This window comes from Sylvia atricapilla, chromosome 3 (assembly GCF_009819655.1).
Source record: "Sylvia atricapilla isolate bSylAtr1 chromosome 3, bSylAtr1.pri, whole genome shotgun sequence".
Lineage (NCBI taxonomy): Eukaryota > Metazoa > Chordata > Aves > Passeriformes > Sylviidae > Sylvia > Sylvia atricapilla.
Window position 1 is genome coordinate 84,021,573 of NC_089142.1, and position 17,009 is coordinate 84,038,581.

The 17,009-nt window shown below is 39.9% G+C and overlaps 1 protein-coding gene across 1 annotated transcript in view; it reads left to right on the forward strand.

Moving 5' to 3' along the window:
• GLP1R (glucagon like peptide 1 receptor) overlaps nucleotides 1-14,451 on the forward strand; it is an 84,098-nt gene extending 69,647 nt beyond the window's left edge. Inside the window, 5 exon segments of the mRNA XM_066316023.1 lie at nucleotides 4,048-4,117; nucleotides 4,801-4,889; nucleotides 7,338-7,476; nucleotides 8,325-8,366; nucleotides 13,384-14,451. Coding sequence (XP_066172120.1) covers nucleotides 4,048-4,117; nucleotides 4,801-4,889; nucleotides 7,338-7,476; nucleotides 8,325-8,366; nucleotides 13,384-13,551 — 508 coding nt within the window. The 3' untranslated portion in view covers nucleotides 13,552-14,451.
• Nucleotides 14,452-17,009: the final 2,558 nt, after the last annotated feature.

Here is a 17,009-nt window from a genome sequence, read left to right on the forward strand (position 1 = left end):
CTGTTCAGTGTAGTTTGCTTTGGCAATGTGCTGAAACCTCACATAATTGCTTCTGTTTTGTCTGAAGGTCTTGCATAACATTTCAGAAAGGCGCATATGTTTTTTTCTGATCAGAATTTTCTGCATGTCTGAATGAATCTGTTCTTTTGCAGGTCAAGGAAAGGTATGTTTTGTTTTTCTGTACTTACAGTATCAACAATAGCAGTCATCCTACCCAACCAAGACCGCTCCTGATACTGTGCCTTTGGCAGTAGCATTTACAGTTGTTTCAGAGGAAGACAGCAAGCAACCTCCCACAGAATTCTGCATGGATTTGTAGTGATTAGCCTATGCCTAGCAGCAGAAAAGTGATTGCCTTTTCTTGTTTAAGCTCTCATTATTTAGGTTTTCTTAAAATAAAACACGTTCTCTGTCTGCTTACGTTAGTCTTGCTGAAGTCAACTATGTCACATAAAAGACTTCTGTAAAACACAAAATACTTTTTGTCCATTTTTACCATGGTGGCTGTTCTGAAAATAATTACCTTTGTATATATTATATGTACCAAATAGTACTGTAGCTTGTTCTTTTTGTTTGTTTGTTTTCTTTAAAGGAAGAAAAGTGGCTTCTTCTTTTTAGAGATATAGTGGCTGCCTAGAAGTATTTCAGTAGCTTTCTTTATAAAAAGAAATAAATCTATGCACTTTCATTTTTATTTTAAATTTATTATTTAATGGGTTTTTCGTCTTACTTAGTGTCCAAACTACCTAGCCAAAACTTTTGTAGAGGATAATTTGCCTTTTTTTTTTTCTCCCAGAGACAATTATTGCTGGGGAGATGCTGCAATATGAAAATTCAATTTAGTCAGACCCACTTCCAAACTGTTTTCTGGTGCTTCTTAGTATTAAGAACTAACTTTTTTTTGTGTATGTTCCTCATAGTACTGAACCAATTCAGTCAAAGTGGCCTTTTCTGGCTTAAGCAATGCTGGGATTTTTTTACTTTCCTTTTCAAGGGTGACTTGATGATATTGTGTAACAGGATTGTGGCTATACCGATGTACCACAAGTTTTGTTGAAATTACCACAATAGGTGTAGAGACCATGCAGCCTCTGAACAGGCAACGTTCCATGGCCATATCTTCCCAATAATGTAGAAAATGTATTCAAAGTGCTCATGCTGAGCCTCCCACATTATGTGGTGCTCAGAGCTGATTTATATTTTCTATTAAGGAAAACTGTCACTCACTGCCTTCAGCAGACCTTAAAAGGGGCAATTTTGCACATTATTGAATTTTCTAAATCTTGTCTAAATATTTGTAAAATACAGCAATAAATAACCATGTGCAACAGCTGCTCTGAAAGGCAAGATTTCTGCGCCTTGGGCAGGCATTTGCTGGAGCAGCCAGGGATATCTTTCATGCTGTTTGCCATAGCTCTGTCACCATGCAGCAAATTTCATTTGTGATTTAACTACTTCCTTGGCTATGAAGAATAACTGGAAATAAATGTGGTCAGGGTGGGAATCTGAGACAGTCCTGTAGAATGTAGCCATTTGAGTAAAGGACTGAGGCCTGCAAGATTTGGTTGGTTGCACACTGGCTTCTTCTTTCCTTACATGTGCAAGTATATACTCCTTTAGAATGCAATTAATGTTTTAAAAAGTGAATTATTCAAAAATATTTTGTCTAGATTACAAATACAATTAAAGGCAAGCCGGTGTTCTTAGTTATTAGATTGTGCCTAAAAAGCCGATATTTACACATTTTTGCTTCTGTCTGCAATTAAGTATGGGAGCAAAACAGCCTTCAGTCTTTTTTTCAGTTCACAGTTGCTACGTTCCTTGTAGCAATTCAAGGTAAAAATTCAGTGTTTTCACTTTTAGAAGGAGAATAGTGGATTGAGAAGCAAAGGCAGAAACATCCTACTAGCATTTTTTTTCACTGGACAAATTCTCCATTGATGGCTCTGAGGATATTAGTTGCCAAGCATCTTCTGAGAGGTGCTCAGCAAACTGTAGGGATAGATCCCAAGCACAATAGATATTGGTGTATTTATCAGTGTGGCAATCACAGAAAGCACAGATGGGCAAGAAATCATGTCGAGATCTGCCAGTTTTATGTTCTGGATGCTTCAATAGCCATGACACCTTAATTGACCTGTAATGGTTTTTTTATTGCACATATTTGTATAAATTTAAGGATAGCTAAAATTGATGTGTGCCACAGGAAGCAAATTAACACAGAAATGTAGCAGAGTTAATGTAAAGAATTGTTTATCAGCCTCTGTTATTATAAAGAAAATTTTTAATTGCCTCTGCATCTACTGCAGCTAGCGAGATAATTAGAGCTCCACTTCCAGTTATGCCTATTATCCCATCAGTCTTGAGGTGTTCAAATAAAATTAATTTTGAAGGCTCCATGAAGCTGGGTCCCAGTCACTTGTACCAATTAAAAAGTTCTGTAACTCATGTTCTGGCTTAGGTACACTGACTGCACACATTCTGCACACCTTTTTTGTCCAATACTAAAATGCAATTGGATTGGAGGCTGTAGAGCTGCTGGTGGCAATAATGCTTTTTGCACACATTGAAATGAAAATGAAGGAAAAACGATATCCTAAGCCATTCTCAGACCTGCAGACCCTGCGAGGGAATGTGGAATTGCCACAGCCAAGGTGCTGTGCTTTCCTCTGTAGTAAGTGAGCACATGTGGGTGTCTGTGCTTATAGCATGGATCCGTCCCAGGTGCTGCATGGTTTTCTCTTCTCTCTTAGACTATCCTACTACAAGGCTGGGGAGGGCTTCAGATCCACCAGAATCACCCAAGCTGAACTTACATAGGTCTTTTAAGAAGCCATAGGGAAAATTCTGTATATGTATGTTTTGGAGAATAGATGTGGAGATGAAGAGAAACCTTTTTTGGGGAGGAACCTATGTTTTATGTAGTGCTGTTCTCTATTTTGTTTCCCAGCCTGTGTAGCTCAGAAACCTGCTGGCTTTACTGGTGATTGTTGCTTTTGAGTAATGCTGAGCAGGAGGCTAACAAAGTTATTTCATAGAAATATTAAGAATGCTGTCACTGTGGCAACAAGCAAAGTGGCACATGAGCACTGCCCTAACACTTGGGCCATCCTAGACAGACATGGCCCGTCAGACAGTGGTGGTGGCTGGCTGTGGCCTGAGGAAAGGAACTGATGTACAAACCCTCAGTTTGAGGTTCACTGCAGACCAGTGATCCCAAACTGTGGCTGCCATGACTTTTCTTATAATTTTTCTCCCATATTGATCAAGGAGACAGGAATTTTAAAAGCTAGAATGAGACTCACGTGGTAAATGAACTATTATATTGTTGCAGCATGCTGCTTACTTGGTAGAGGGCTCAGGTCAGCAAAACTGTTGCTCCCATTTTTGATTTTACTTGTTTATAATTTTTTAAAACTCCCAGTGGGCCTGAAACCTTGAGCTGAAGGAGCTGGAGTTTGCAGCTGCAGTTGCTTTCCCCTGGTTGAAATTAGTAACTCCTTTTTGAAAAGAAGGGCAGATAAAATAGATGAGTGATCTCAATGTGGATATGAGAATAATGATGGTAAGTAATGGGATAAAGAACTAACAAAAATTAAATAAGATGATCTGACATCAGAGACTGTAGAATAATAAAAAAATAGTGCAGGAGGAGGAAGCTAAGAATGAAAGCAGAAAGATCAGACTCAGACAGATCCCCCCCTTCTCCTTTCAGCCAAATGACAAATTTGACCTTGGTTTTAATGGAGTAAATCTTCACAATTAATGGATGATAATTAATAGCAAATTGTGGAGGAGAGCTAGCCATTAGTGGGCAAGAAAGGCCGGTGAGTAGTATCCAGTTGGATTACGATAACTGCAATAGTACAAAGTGTTCAGTGTTTCTAAGAAGCAGCTGCATCTGTTTCCATGTCAGCATGATGTGCTTTCCTAGTATCTAGTCCTTAATATTGTTTTCCATCTGCATTGCTGGAACAGAATGAAAAGCAAGAGATTTTAGTAATGAACTGAAACTTTTCCTTCATCTCCCTTTTGTCCTCTTACTAGTTGCTGGACCAGAAACTATAACATGAATTACTGGCTGATCATCAGGCTGCCCATTCTCATCGCCATCGGGGTGAGTCTGAGATGTGTGCTGTGAGATGGCAGATTTCCCTGAGAACAGCATGATACGGTACAAAGATGCACACGTGGCCATTGTGCATGTCCAAAGGCTAATAACCCTTGAGGCTGTTGACATTTTCATTCAGAAATGTGATTTTATGAAGCCAAATTTGTTTCTGTCACTGAAATTCCAGACTAGTGTTTTGTTTATTTAATTTGGCCACAAGCTGTCACGTTGTAGTGACAGGACATGACAACAGAACAGTCCTGTTAACTCCCCTGTGAGCAGAAAGGTAGTTCAGGGGGACTAGATACTATTTCAGATACTGGGCTACAAAAGAGTTGCAAAATGTGTGGCATTGTGTAGAAATGTTCTGCAGGCACAATACTGTGTCAGGCTCAGACCTCCAGACAAAGCAGATGGGCCAACCCACACCTTCACTGTGTCTCACTCCCCGGAGAGTAAGTAGGGTCCCCTGATTTGTTAGTGAAATGCCTGTGTTTTCAAGGATGGCTTGTGAATTCACATTTAGACTACAATTCCTTAGCAAGGAGTTGAGTTCCATGGTAAATTCTGCAGATGCTGCATATCAGGATTCACACAAACCTACACACGCATACACAAACCAGTGTTTTTGATTACTTATGCACGTGTGTTTATTGATGGTCATATAAATTATTCTTTCATTTCTCTAGGTGAATTTCCTCATCTTCATCAGAGTTATATGCATTATCATCTCCAAACTGCAGGCTAATTTGATGTGCAAAACTGATATAAAATGCAGGTATGTCTTAAGGTAGTCTGACACTTTTCATGCTAATCAGAATAAAAGTAGACAAGGACATACATGAAAGGAATGGGTTGACAAAGGTGGTTAAAGAGCACAGCCCTTGAATAATGCACAAGTGTGGTGTCACACATCAGTGTAACTGCTTGGTCAGTCTCCAGAAAAGTCTAGGAAAGCCAGAGCAGGTAATTCACCTATGTTATAAACAGAAGGCTTGATGTCTGTCACTTTACATTAGACCAGATGAATATTAAATAAGCTGATATTTTTAAAGTACTTTCAGCATACGCAAGTACTGAATGTTAAAGCCCTTGAAATCACCCAGAGAAGGGCAGCAAGTCTGGTGTAAGGGCTGGAAAGAACATCCTGTGAGGAGTGTCTGAGGATTTTTGACTTGCTTAGTTTGGTGCAAAGGGCTCTGAGACATGACCTCATTGCCTTCTATAGGCCCCTGAGGAGAAGAAGTGGAGAGGGAGGTGCTGAGCTCTTCTCCCTGGTATCCAGGGATGGGATGTGTGGGAATGTCTCCAAGCTGTACTGGGGGAGGTTTATCTTGGATATTAGGAAGCTTTTCTATACTGAGAGAATGGGCAAACCCTGGAACAGGCTTCCTAGAGAGGTGGTCAGTGCCCCAAGCCTCTCAGTGTTTGAGGCATTTCGATGGTGCCATTAAAAATGTGCTTTGAGTTTGCTATTCATAGATTCCTCTCAGCTGAAGTATCCTATCTTATTCTAATTTGAACAAAATAATATGAGTTGACAGAAATAAAAGTTTTCACTTGAAGGAAGACAAGATGGGATAATTTTGAGTTTTGTTCCTTGTTGTTATTGCCAGTTGTTTTTGGGACAAACTTTCAATCTTGAATGCATGAGATGCTTCAAGAGAAATGTCAGGGCTATCACAGAAATGTTCAATTTTTGGTTTGCAGGCGTCGATCTATCTGTGTCTGTATTCTTCCTGTTATTTAATCACCTTGCTAAGATTCATGGTTGCATCCTTCATTTCTGCATCTTGACTTTTGTATCGAAGTTGAAAAAGCAATGTAAGAATAACAAGTTAGCTCTTGAAGTGTGCAGCTACATCCTGTGGTATCTGGACTGCTGCTGGCACTGGACTTAGCTACTTTGACATTGGGTATTTTGATGCTGCAGCCTTCTAAACTGGACACGGTTTATTATTATGTATTTTGGTGCGTTCTTGTGAGTGTAGAGTTGCTGTGTATGTTAACAACCTTCCTTACCTCACATGAAATTTTGGAAATACTAATGTGTTTTGAAAGTTCAGAGCAAAGATGAAGACATGTCTGAGCTGGAGGCTTTGGTTCCAAGCCCACTTGGGCAAAAAATGGAGTCTTTTCAAAGAGTCACAGTGAAAGGACAAGGGCAGAAGTCGCAAGTTATAACAAGAGAAATTCCCCTTGCATATCAGGTGGAAATAAATTCACAGTCACAGTGGTCTGATGCTGGAAATGAGACCCAGAGGGGCTTTGGAGGACCTTGGGTATACTCAAAACTTGGCTGTACCCAGCCTTGAGTAACCTGCTGTGAACTGGAATTGGGCTAGAGACTTCCAGGGGTGCCTTCCAGCCTGAATGGTTACATGGTTGAGAATAGCAGCGAATAGCCCTCAGGCACACAAGATCTACAAAGGTCTGACAGCCCTGCTAATTAAGTGATTTTGCATCCACTGACTTGTCTCAAGACAGGTTGTTGTGAGATGTTGGTAAGAGCTGTGGCCCAGGAAGCTCCCACATGATCCCCAGGGGTCTTTCACTAACCTGTTGGGTGGCTGGCTGAAGAATAATTTATTTCAGATTGGTTTGTCTTTCATCCTTTGCTAGCTGTCTTTGAACTTCCCGTCACTCGTTTCAAGACAGTTTGATTGCTTTGACAAAGTGTTCTGCAGTTACAGATAGTTACAATGTTTAGAAGATTTAACACACCACAGAGGTGGGAAGGAATACCAAGCACTCCTCCCTTTGCCAAGATGTTTTTCAAAGATTCCAGTTATTGATAGATTATGTCTTTCAGGTCATCAGGAAGGTAGGTTTTGGATATCTTTCCCAGTTACAGGTGGAGAAAAGAATACAGAGGAAAGACATCACAGGTACATGACAGCATATGGCTTCTTACTGAGTTTGAAAGATTTTCCAGGTGAAATACAGCCAGTAGCTGGATACAGAGCTTTGCTTTCACCCATAAATGGTCTGCAGTAAAGTGGTAGGGGAGGTTAAAACTTGCAGGAACTTCATAGGTTATTTTGAGAAGGTTTTTTATCCTGCAGCCTCTGGAGGAGAATCCTGTGTCACAAAGTGGTGCAGTGACTTACCAAAGTTGAAACTGTCAGAAACAGAATGTTGAAATAATGACTCCCAGTGATCATTTGGATCAACAATTGTCTATTCAGTGGCACTGTGGTTTTCTTTAATTTCTTTGTGATCTTAGGTTGGCCAAGTCTACACTGACTCTGATCCCACTGCTGGGCACCCATGAGGTCATCTTTGCCTTTATTACTGATGAGCATGCCAGAGGGATGCTGCGCTTTGTGAAGCTTTTCACTGAGCTCTCCTTTGCTTCATTCCAGGTAGCACTCACAGTGTGCCCATGGGCATAAGATGTTTTTTATCTGCTATTTGGGGACCTGCTTTCTTTTCTTTCATTCATTGCATCCTCTCCGTTCCTTATATTTCTCAGTTTAGCACTGGGTGTTACGGGATTATGACAGTGGAAGGAGAAGTGTAAGGACTAATTTTTAAAAGCCAACTTTACTACAATAAGCTGTTATGCCTGTCCACATATTAATATTTATGTCCTGTGGTTCACCTCAGGGCAATAACAAAATTGTCTGTGATTTCCTGTAATTGTACAATGGCATTGCTGAAAGCACATTTTGTGCTTTCTCCAGTGTTTCTGATACTCCTTGGAAAATTTGTGCTGAGAGAGGTAGCTGTCTCCAGCTGCTACTGTGTGTGACGAGGGTGTAGGCTTATTGTGATTTTATTTAACTGTTGCCTTATTAAAAGCCATTCAAATGACTGTCCTTGTGAAATAAAGAAATCATTATTCTGTTTCTCTGCACACTCACCCATTCCCTATTTATCAAGCACAGACCCGTATTTAAGACTGATGTGAATTACTCACTTAAGAGGTGTTTAAGACTTGAAACCTTTGCTTTGTAAGGAAGAAGAGGAAATAAATCACCAAACAAATATAACAGAAGAAAACAACAACTCTTTTTTCCTAAGACCATGTGCTTTGAGACATAATTTGGTCAAACCTTTGCTCTGCCATCAGAATTGACAGAGACCAAGGATTCTCCACCTTTCAGTCTTACCGGAGACATGTCAGTGTGGAGACTTTAGCCCTCTGCAGCTGAGTTTGAGAAAGTGAGGAAACAGCTCTGCTCACTGTTCTGGTTTTTCTTGATTTCAGGGGCTGATGGTTGCAATTCTTTACTGTTTCATCAATAATGAGGTAAGAGAGATACTATTTGTTCCAATTTGCCTTATCAGCATACACTACAGGAAAAGGAAATTGAAAATGGTCTTGAACTGCTAAATTGTCCTTGTTCAGGACTTTTTTTTTTTAAACAGATCCTTCCCTGCACAGCTCTCTGGGATAACTCATCAGACAAATGTGTTTGGAAGGAATTCAGGCAGTATAATTTACAGTTACTATTTGTAGATGTGGAATCTCACGAACAGTCTTGTTTCCAGTTGTGTAATTTGCACTGGTGCATTCTTTAATTAAGAATTACAGCTGATCTTCTTAATCTGTCATACAGTGCTTTTTATTTGCTTGTTTTTGTCAATGTGGGAGTGGATCCCATTTTATTGTATGAACTCAGGTCAGCTTGCCGGCGAAGTTAGAGAATCCTCCTGGCTGTTCCTGTACAGTTTTGGTTTCATTTGGTTTCCCCGTGGCCCAGCTGCTTGAAGGTATCATCACTCTCTCATTAAAACTGAACTTCACAGAGTGGTAAACTCACAGACCCAGAAGAAATGTACCTTTGGCTTTGAGTTAATTGATTGAAAGCACCATCTTCTGTTGTTCCTGCTGAATCCCAGCCCTGTTGTGGGAAAGGGTATTGTTCTGTTTCAGTATTGCAGGAATCTCTTGTGTTACCTTTCTAAGTGATTGTTATTCATTCATTCAACAGCCAGGTTTGTAAGAGAAGCAAACACTACTCATTTAGTCACTATGTTTTAAATTAAATGTACATAAATATGTTTTACACTCACAATAAATCAACTTTTAACTACGACATAGTAATTCAAGGATCACTTGTTGAGAGACGGGCTTCATCAAGAAATTTGAAACAGAAGAAAAATGTGCTTACATGTGTCATTATGGCCAGGCTGGAGTCAACAGAAAAGCAGCAGGTATCCTGAATTAAGCCTTGTAAGAGTCTGCTCCCTTTTGTAGATTGTGGGTAAGATTTGAAAAGAAGTGAATCTATTAATTGTACTGCTTACCAAAATCAGAGGTGAGTAGCAGCAGGTTTCGCTGTGGGGAACGAGTGTCATTTGCTGGTGACATGGATTAGAGAATACTTTTTTCAAATTCTTTGTATGGCTTTACAGGTGTACTTCCAATTCTGAGATGCAGCACCGTCTGCTGGTGGATTGTGTATTTCTTTTGATTCACCTTTGCATTTGCTCATGCATCTCTTGTGTAATGCTCAATAACTTCCTTCACATGAAATAAAGGCAAAGTTACATCATAATCCAAACTTTATTACAAGCCCTCAAACAGACAGGCTTGTTTCATTTGAGAGAGCTTACTGTGTAATAGCCTACCTGTGTTTCTAAGAAATGCTTCAGATCTCTTGTTACTATAATTCTCTTGCCTTTGTAGTGTAGTTCATAAAATCTAAACAAGATGAGTTCAGCTTCACTGACAGTCCATCTGAATTATTTTGCTTGTTCCAACTCTTGTTCAAAGAGGGAGTAGGGTTTTGTCAATTCTGGTCATCAGCATCCATAAAAAAAACCTTTGTAAAGAGTTTGATGAAGTAAAGTCTGTTCTAAACTATACAATAATTCTTTTCCTAAGCTAAATGAGAAACTGCCTGCTGACACACTGTATGTGTCCAAAGACTATCCTTGTTTGCAATGTGGTCTACATTTATTTTTTTGTCTGTGACTCATTGATTCCTTTTCTTTTTCCTTAACCATACAAAATGAAAGTTCTTTGCAAGTCCTGGTGCCCAGATCAGGAGTACAAATGAGGATAGAAGTGATATTAATGTTCTTTTATAATATCTACTTCTGAAAAAAAAAATTGAAGTTGTTCATATTTCACTCATAGTTCATATTTCTTTGCCTGAAAGATTCTGGATTTTTCTCTGAACTTGCTCTGAAGGCAACAGTAGGGTCTCATGAGACTGCATGTTACCACTAATGTTCTTTGCAAAATGAGCGAGGCTTAATATAAACAGTTTTTCTGCTGTTAGTGCTGCTTTCTATAAGAAATATTTTAAACCACAGAGATGCTGCCTTTTTCCCACCATTAGCTGAAGATGGTTCAGATTTCATTCTCTGTATCCTTGGTTTTCCTTTTTGCCTTTTTGTCACAATGGAAGTACAATTCAGTCTCTTCTACTGTAAAGAATCTGTCCTGATGCCAAGACTCCTGAGTTCTTGAAATATTGCCCAATCCTCCCTTTTGCATTTAATTTATTTTCATTCTCAATACAGACTATTAATTAAACATTTCCATCAGCTCAGTTCCATCCCATTTTAGACCTACTTACTTTTCACTATCACTTGCTGAGATTTTTTGCCAAAATTTAGTGGTTTTTTATAATTAGATTCCAGATTCATTGCCACACTGTCAAATTCCTTCCCCATTAGCTGCATAAAGCTCAATCAAGAGCTCTCTGTGAGAGGTCTTCTCCAGCTTTAACCTCCCTGACCATTTTTTCAAGTTGTCCCACCTCTTTCCTTTCCCTTTAAAAATACCCTACATAAATTTTTTTCATCCTCTTTCTCACGTCATGGTTTAACCTCAGACAGCAACTACACTCCACGCAGCCACTTGCTCACTCCACTTTGGTGGGATGGGGAAGAGAATTGAAGGAATAAAAGTAAGAGAACTCCTGGGTTGAGATAAAGACAATTTAATAGGTAAAGCAAAGCAAAACATGGAATTCATTTACTACTTCCCACTGCCAGGCAGATGTCCTCCCAGTGTGCACACCTCATGCCTGCCTGCTGTCAGGGTAGGATGAGAAGCTGAAAAGGCCTTGGCATTGTGCAAGCACTGCTCAGCAATAACAAAAGCATCTCTATATTACCAACACTGTTTCCAGCACAAATTCAAAACACAGCCCCATAGTAGCTGCTGTGAAGAGAATTAACTCTACTCTAGCTAAAATCAGCACGGAGCTTAGTTTTTGGTATCTTTTTTCCTGTATAGCTTATTTCTGGAGAATCTTATCAATACAGAGAAGTTACTAGGATAATTATTTTGCTGAAAGATCTGTACATCTACTTCTGTGCTCAGGAACTGACTCTGCAAAATAAATCTTAATCAATTCCCCTGCTTATACATTCAAAGCCATCTAGGCAAAAGCTCAATTCAGTACAGGCAGCAGAGCTGCTCCCTACCCTCTTCCTGACCCCTGGAGAGAAAACTGGTATCATGCCAGTCATATCCATCCCTAAGATAGACCCATTCCTACAGTCTCTTGTTCAGGTCTTCCATTCACTTTATCTCAATTTTGCAGGCTATTTGTATCATAGCTCAAGCCTGTCATGTCCAGCTGGAGTAAAGATTCATTTACTTCCTTTGACTGATCTAAAGGTATCTCTTTATATTGCTCATTGACTTACTCTTCAGTCACTGCGGTCACGCTTTCATTCAGGATTTGCCAGTAAATGCCTACAACAGCTTTTTTCCCAGTGCTGTGTTATTGTTTTCCATGCTGACAAAAGGTGCCAAGTAGTGGAGTGGTAATAGGATCAGTTCTTTTCCTTCAGACACTATGGTTCCTACATTTCTGCCTTCATCTGACCATTCTTCCTCATTCTTCTATGCCAAGCTATCCCAGACACACTCTCTTTCTGTGGTGTCTTTGTGCACCTTTTGACACAACAAACTGCCCTTACCGTGGTAAGGTAAGACAGACAAGCATCTGTCTCAGCATCTTTCCTTCTGGCCCATTTGGTTTTGATGGTGGAGGTCAGATTCTGGATTCTGAGAGATTGTCAGAAACACAGAGATACAGTTGGTTCCACCAGGACATTCAATACCAGGGCTGTACCCAGAGCTGACAAGTGCTGATAGAGGTACCCACCAGGGGAAGACAATTAGTTTGTAAAGCTTTGCTCCTTTTTTAAGCACTAAATTCAGTATTTCACAGTGAACAAGCAAAGAAAGCAGACATACAGCAGCTGGGTCCCTAGGAAGTTTCCCTCAGAATATGAAGGTTTTAACAGCCTGGGCATGATGACAAACCTGTGCTGAAACTGCCATCAACCTACTTAGTCTCTTGGTAGTCAGTACAAGATCCTAAAATAAAAGAAGCAGCATCTCCCCAGAGAAGGCTCCCTTAAGTGACCCACCTACAGTGAACTTATTTCCAGGCTGAAGTACACACCATAATGAACTTATTACTGAGGTTGCACTCCTGCCTTGAGCTGGAGTAACAAGCGTGAAATTTTATGTCCTCTACCTTATGTGTTAAAAGCTAATGGAGTTCTTACTCCAGTCAAGTGGCAAGAACTTTGCCCATGGAACAGGAAGATCTAACTCTGTTCTTGTTTAGCAGTTACAAAATCCTGGATAAACTTCCAAACCAGTGCAGAGGTTTGACCCAGAACCTGTGACGAGGTCAGAATACTTTGTAGCTTTAAGAAAAACTAGTATCTGGAATGAGATACTATAATTGCTATTTAAATGGGAAACAAGTACACTCTCCAGCTTGCTTAATTGTTGTTTTCAATTCTGAATAAACATGTGCTTTTGTGTGAAATAAAAAAAAAAAAAAAAAAAAAAAAAAAAAAAACAAAAAACAAAAACACATAAATATTCAAAGAACAAAAATAATGCAGGACTTAACAATGTTTAAATCAAATCAGAAGTTAGAACTCTTAAGAATACCTGTGGTGCAATATTCCACAGAAAGCCAGTCTTTTCAGCTGTTTCATGGCTGATAAGCAAAGTCAGCCTAATTATTAGTACTGGCAGGGCATAGAGTGCAATCAGTATTGCAGGTGAATACAATTTAGAGCAAAATAATGAAGGTAAGATTTTTCTGGTGCATAGAAAAGGTTTTTTTCTACAAGTAAAAATGAATGTTGTTATTTTAAATGTGGAATGGCCTACAATGGATTAATGAGATAATTGGAAGCAATAATATTGCAGGTTTAAAGCACTTCCAGCTTTTCTCAGTAATGTAGTATCCTTGCTTTTTTCTGATGGAGTTATTTAAAGAGCTGATTAGTTCTGCATTCATTCCTTTTGTTTCCTTCTTTGCTTCTGTTAGGTTCAGATGGAGTTTCGGAAAAGCTGGGAGCGCTGGAGGTTGGAACACTTGTATGTCCAGAGAGACAGCAGCATGAAACCTCTGAAGTGTCCAGCCAACAGCATCAGTAGTGGGGGCACAGTAGGCAGCAGTGTCTATGCTGCCACTTGTCAGGCCACGTTCAGCTGAGACTTCTGCAGGTGAATCAGACTGAGAACAATGAACTGTATAATATACCTGAAAACTCTTAAATACCCAAACAAGTAGCTTAAGTTTGCCATCTCCAGCAAGAAACTTAAGCATATGCTGCTCATCGCCTGCAGGCTGTTGGACAAAGGTTTCTAGGGAAAGCAATCTGCTAATGTAATCAACACATCAGAGGAAAAATTGGTCATGTCTAAAGTAAGTTAAAAGAATTTCTTCCTATTTGCACACAAGGCCCCCAGGGGTCCAGAACTTAAGTATAGCATTGATCCAGTCTGAAACCACAGGGTCAATGGCTTATTACTGTTGAGTGGGTGAGCCGAGTGATCGACTGATTAAATTACAAGGATATAGAATATGATTATTGCCAAAAAATACATTTAGACTTTTCTGGGGATAAGGGAAGTTGCCATCACCATTTTTAGAAAAAAAATAATGTAATGGGACACAACTTGTGTTTCCGGGAAGAATCAGTTTTGTAGCAGGGGTTTCCCAAAGTTAAAGTTGAAAATATGCTAATCTGTTTTCTGGGTAGATGAAGAACAGCATCCTGAAGGTCTATCAATGTACAGCAGGTAGTGTAGTGAACACTTCTGAATGCTATCTTTAAGCTTCACTTAAAAAAATATAAAACCCCAAACAAAACAAAAATGCAGTATCTGTTAGGAACCTCCTCTGCTAAGAATAGGTGCATGTTATCTCTGTTGACATGGATGGAAATGTCCCCTGCATGCACAACCTTTCCACTGTCAGTGCTAGTCTGCCCACCTGGTGGGCACACAGGCATTCACAGAGATGGGGTGATGGCTTGTGTTTCAGGAGAACGTTTCCTGTCTGAGCTTTACTCTGCTTCTTGTGGGTGCAAACACACAGGAAGAAGGCAGCCTGCGGCCATTGCTAGTCTCAGCAGACCTCTCCTCATTGCAAAGATTCGGTAGTTGGCAGGGTGTACTCACTTCTGTTTCCGCTCTGGCCTTGGTCCTTCTCCCCTGTGACACGAGGTGGCCCTTGCGCAGGGCGCGGGTTCAGGACCAAGGACAGGTCCCGCCCCCCCTTTCCCGGGGTGGGCTGCCATCCTCCACAGCCTGCCAGTTTCCCCTCAGCGGTATTACAAAAAAACAAAACAAAAAAACCCAATCAAAACCAACAACTCCAAACAAAAATCCTGAACTCCATGAGCTTTTCCCCGTCTGTTTAAAATCACACGGGCTTGTGAAGTGACTGCATTTGCACTGTGTAGTGTGTTCCCTCCCTGATGTTGACAAGAGTTGCTGGGGACAAGCAGAAGTACCCTTAGAAGCAGGACGTTAAGGTTACATCACTTAATAACAAGCTTTGGACATCTTCACCCTGCTTTTACTTGGGCTCCCTTTACAACAAGAGGCAAAGTGCCAAAGACTAGCTCTGAGAGTCTCCCTGCTCGCAGATTTGTTGTAATAAGCAATTACAACTACTCAGCAGAAATACAAACACACACACACACACACACCCACACACACACACATACACACCATTTTCAAGTCTCTTTGCACTTGCATTCACAGCCCCTATTCCCAAGAAAGTGGACTGGATATTCTGGGATGTAACTCAGCATCTTTCCTGCCTGAAGCTAGATTGCTTTGCATGAGATTATTTAATCATTGTATTAGAATCCTAATTGCCAAGAGCGTGGATTAGTTTTGCAATCATAAGGTTAGAATTGAATTAAAGAGGATGTGCTACCTTCTTCTGTTCTAATGCTAGTAATTGAGCTCCAGGGAGAATGACATGTTTGCAGAAATCCACCACAGTTCTCAGGCTGGCTTATGTGTCTTCAGCATGCTGGCTTCTCTGCAGGCCGCTTGCAGGCCTTCCCTCCCTCACAGTGGTTGCAAAGCTGACTTTGGAAGGAAGCACTTCAGGTTCTTCCGTATATTTAATAACTAGCTACTGTGTTGTGTGACCATCAGTACAACACTTGTCTATGACATGCAGGCGTTAACTGCTGTCCTACAAGCTAATTAATTAGCTTCCTGTACATACAGAGTATGCTTCATGTTTCTATCCAATGTCTACCCTGAAGTGCTAAGAACAGGAAAAAAGTACTAAAGATTGTCACTGGCAGGTGAAAGGGCAGCATGGTGACAGATGCAATTTACAGCTGTTGATTAATGCACACTGGTGGGAATAATTTCACTCATTAATATTCAGGAGTGGATGCTGGTACTGCTTAGTTGTGTGCAAACCTGGGGGGAAAAAAGTCTGCTGCTTGCACAGCTGTTGGCAAGATGAGAGTTTTGCTAAGACAACAGGAAGTTACAAAAGTGTTTTAACTCACTGCTGTGCTGGACAAACAAGTGTGTGTAACGAATGAAAGAAGACAGACATGGGAATAGAGAGCATTTCTATATGTGGTAACAAACCTGTACTTAGTTGCTGTCACAAGCAGGATTCAACAGCTTGACGTGCTTTTGAATTAGTAAGCTGTTTTTGTCCCTCCTACTCATTTGTGAACTGAGGGCTTTGGGCTCACAGGAATAACTTCAGTTAACTTATCTTGGTGACTTCTGCTTTGTTAGAATACAAGAGAAGAGTAAGGTAACAAAGTCAGGTCCTAGCCAAGCAGAAGGCTGCAGAGGAAATTTTTTTCTAATTAAGCTCTCACTTGTTCAAACCTTTTTAAATCCCCTCTCCAAACAACTCAGTAGAAGTAATTACTACCAAAGAGAATTACAGTATTTGTGTAGTTAGAGATTGAGCAAAGCCTAAATGCCAATTTCTTCATCATACTTTATCCACTTCAGTAAAGAAGCCTTTGTTATTTATGCCATCTCTATTTCACAATGTGTAATGTACATTCGAGTAGCATGAAATAAGCAAACCAACACAAAGCACTGGAACAGATGAACTGTGTCAGTTTTTATTTCTTGTGCCTTTTGGCTTCATGTTCACTTACTGTGGTAACTTGTTTCATGAAGCATTAATTAAGAGTCTGTAAATCCACCTGGACATAATGCAGCTAGAGTTTATAAAGCAAGTGAAAACTTTATTTCCAGCATTGCTGCTATGAATTTTTATAATTTCATGGATCTTACCTTATATTTAATATTTATTTGCATGTATTTCCTTGTTTTAAAAAAATACCCACAGAATTGAACTGTACAAGATGACAGATTATCCCCCATAAACACTATGCTAATGTTTATTTTTATTGTTGTGAATAAAGTTTCAACTCACAAAATTCCATTGCTTACAGGTGTTGTGAGTATCATCTAACTACTTCCTACCCTGTAATTATAACACTTTTTAAGATTGGAAAGATTCAGAGTATGTGGTTCTTACAAGGAAACAATGCTTTATATCTGCAACTGTGTGTCCACTACCAAGAGACCTTTGACCCTGCTGAGCCTATGTTAATCAAATCCAAAATGCAGCATGTTATGGAGTCAAAAGGAATCAATAAG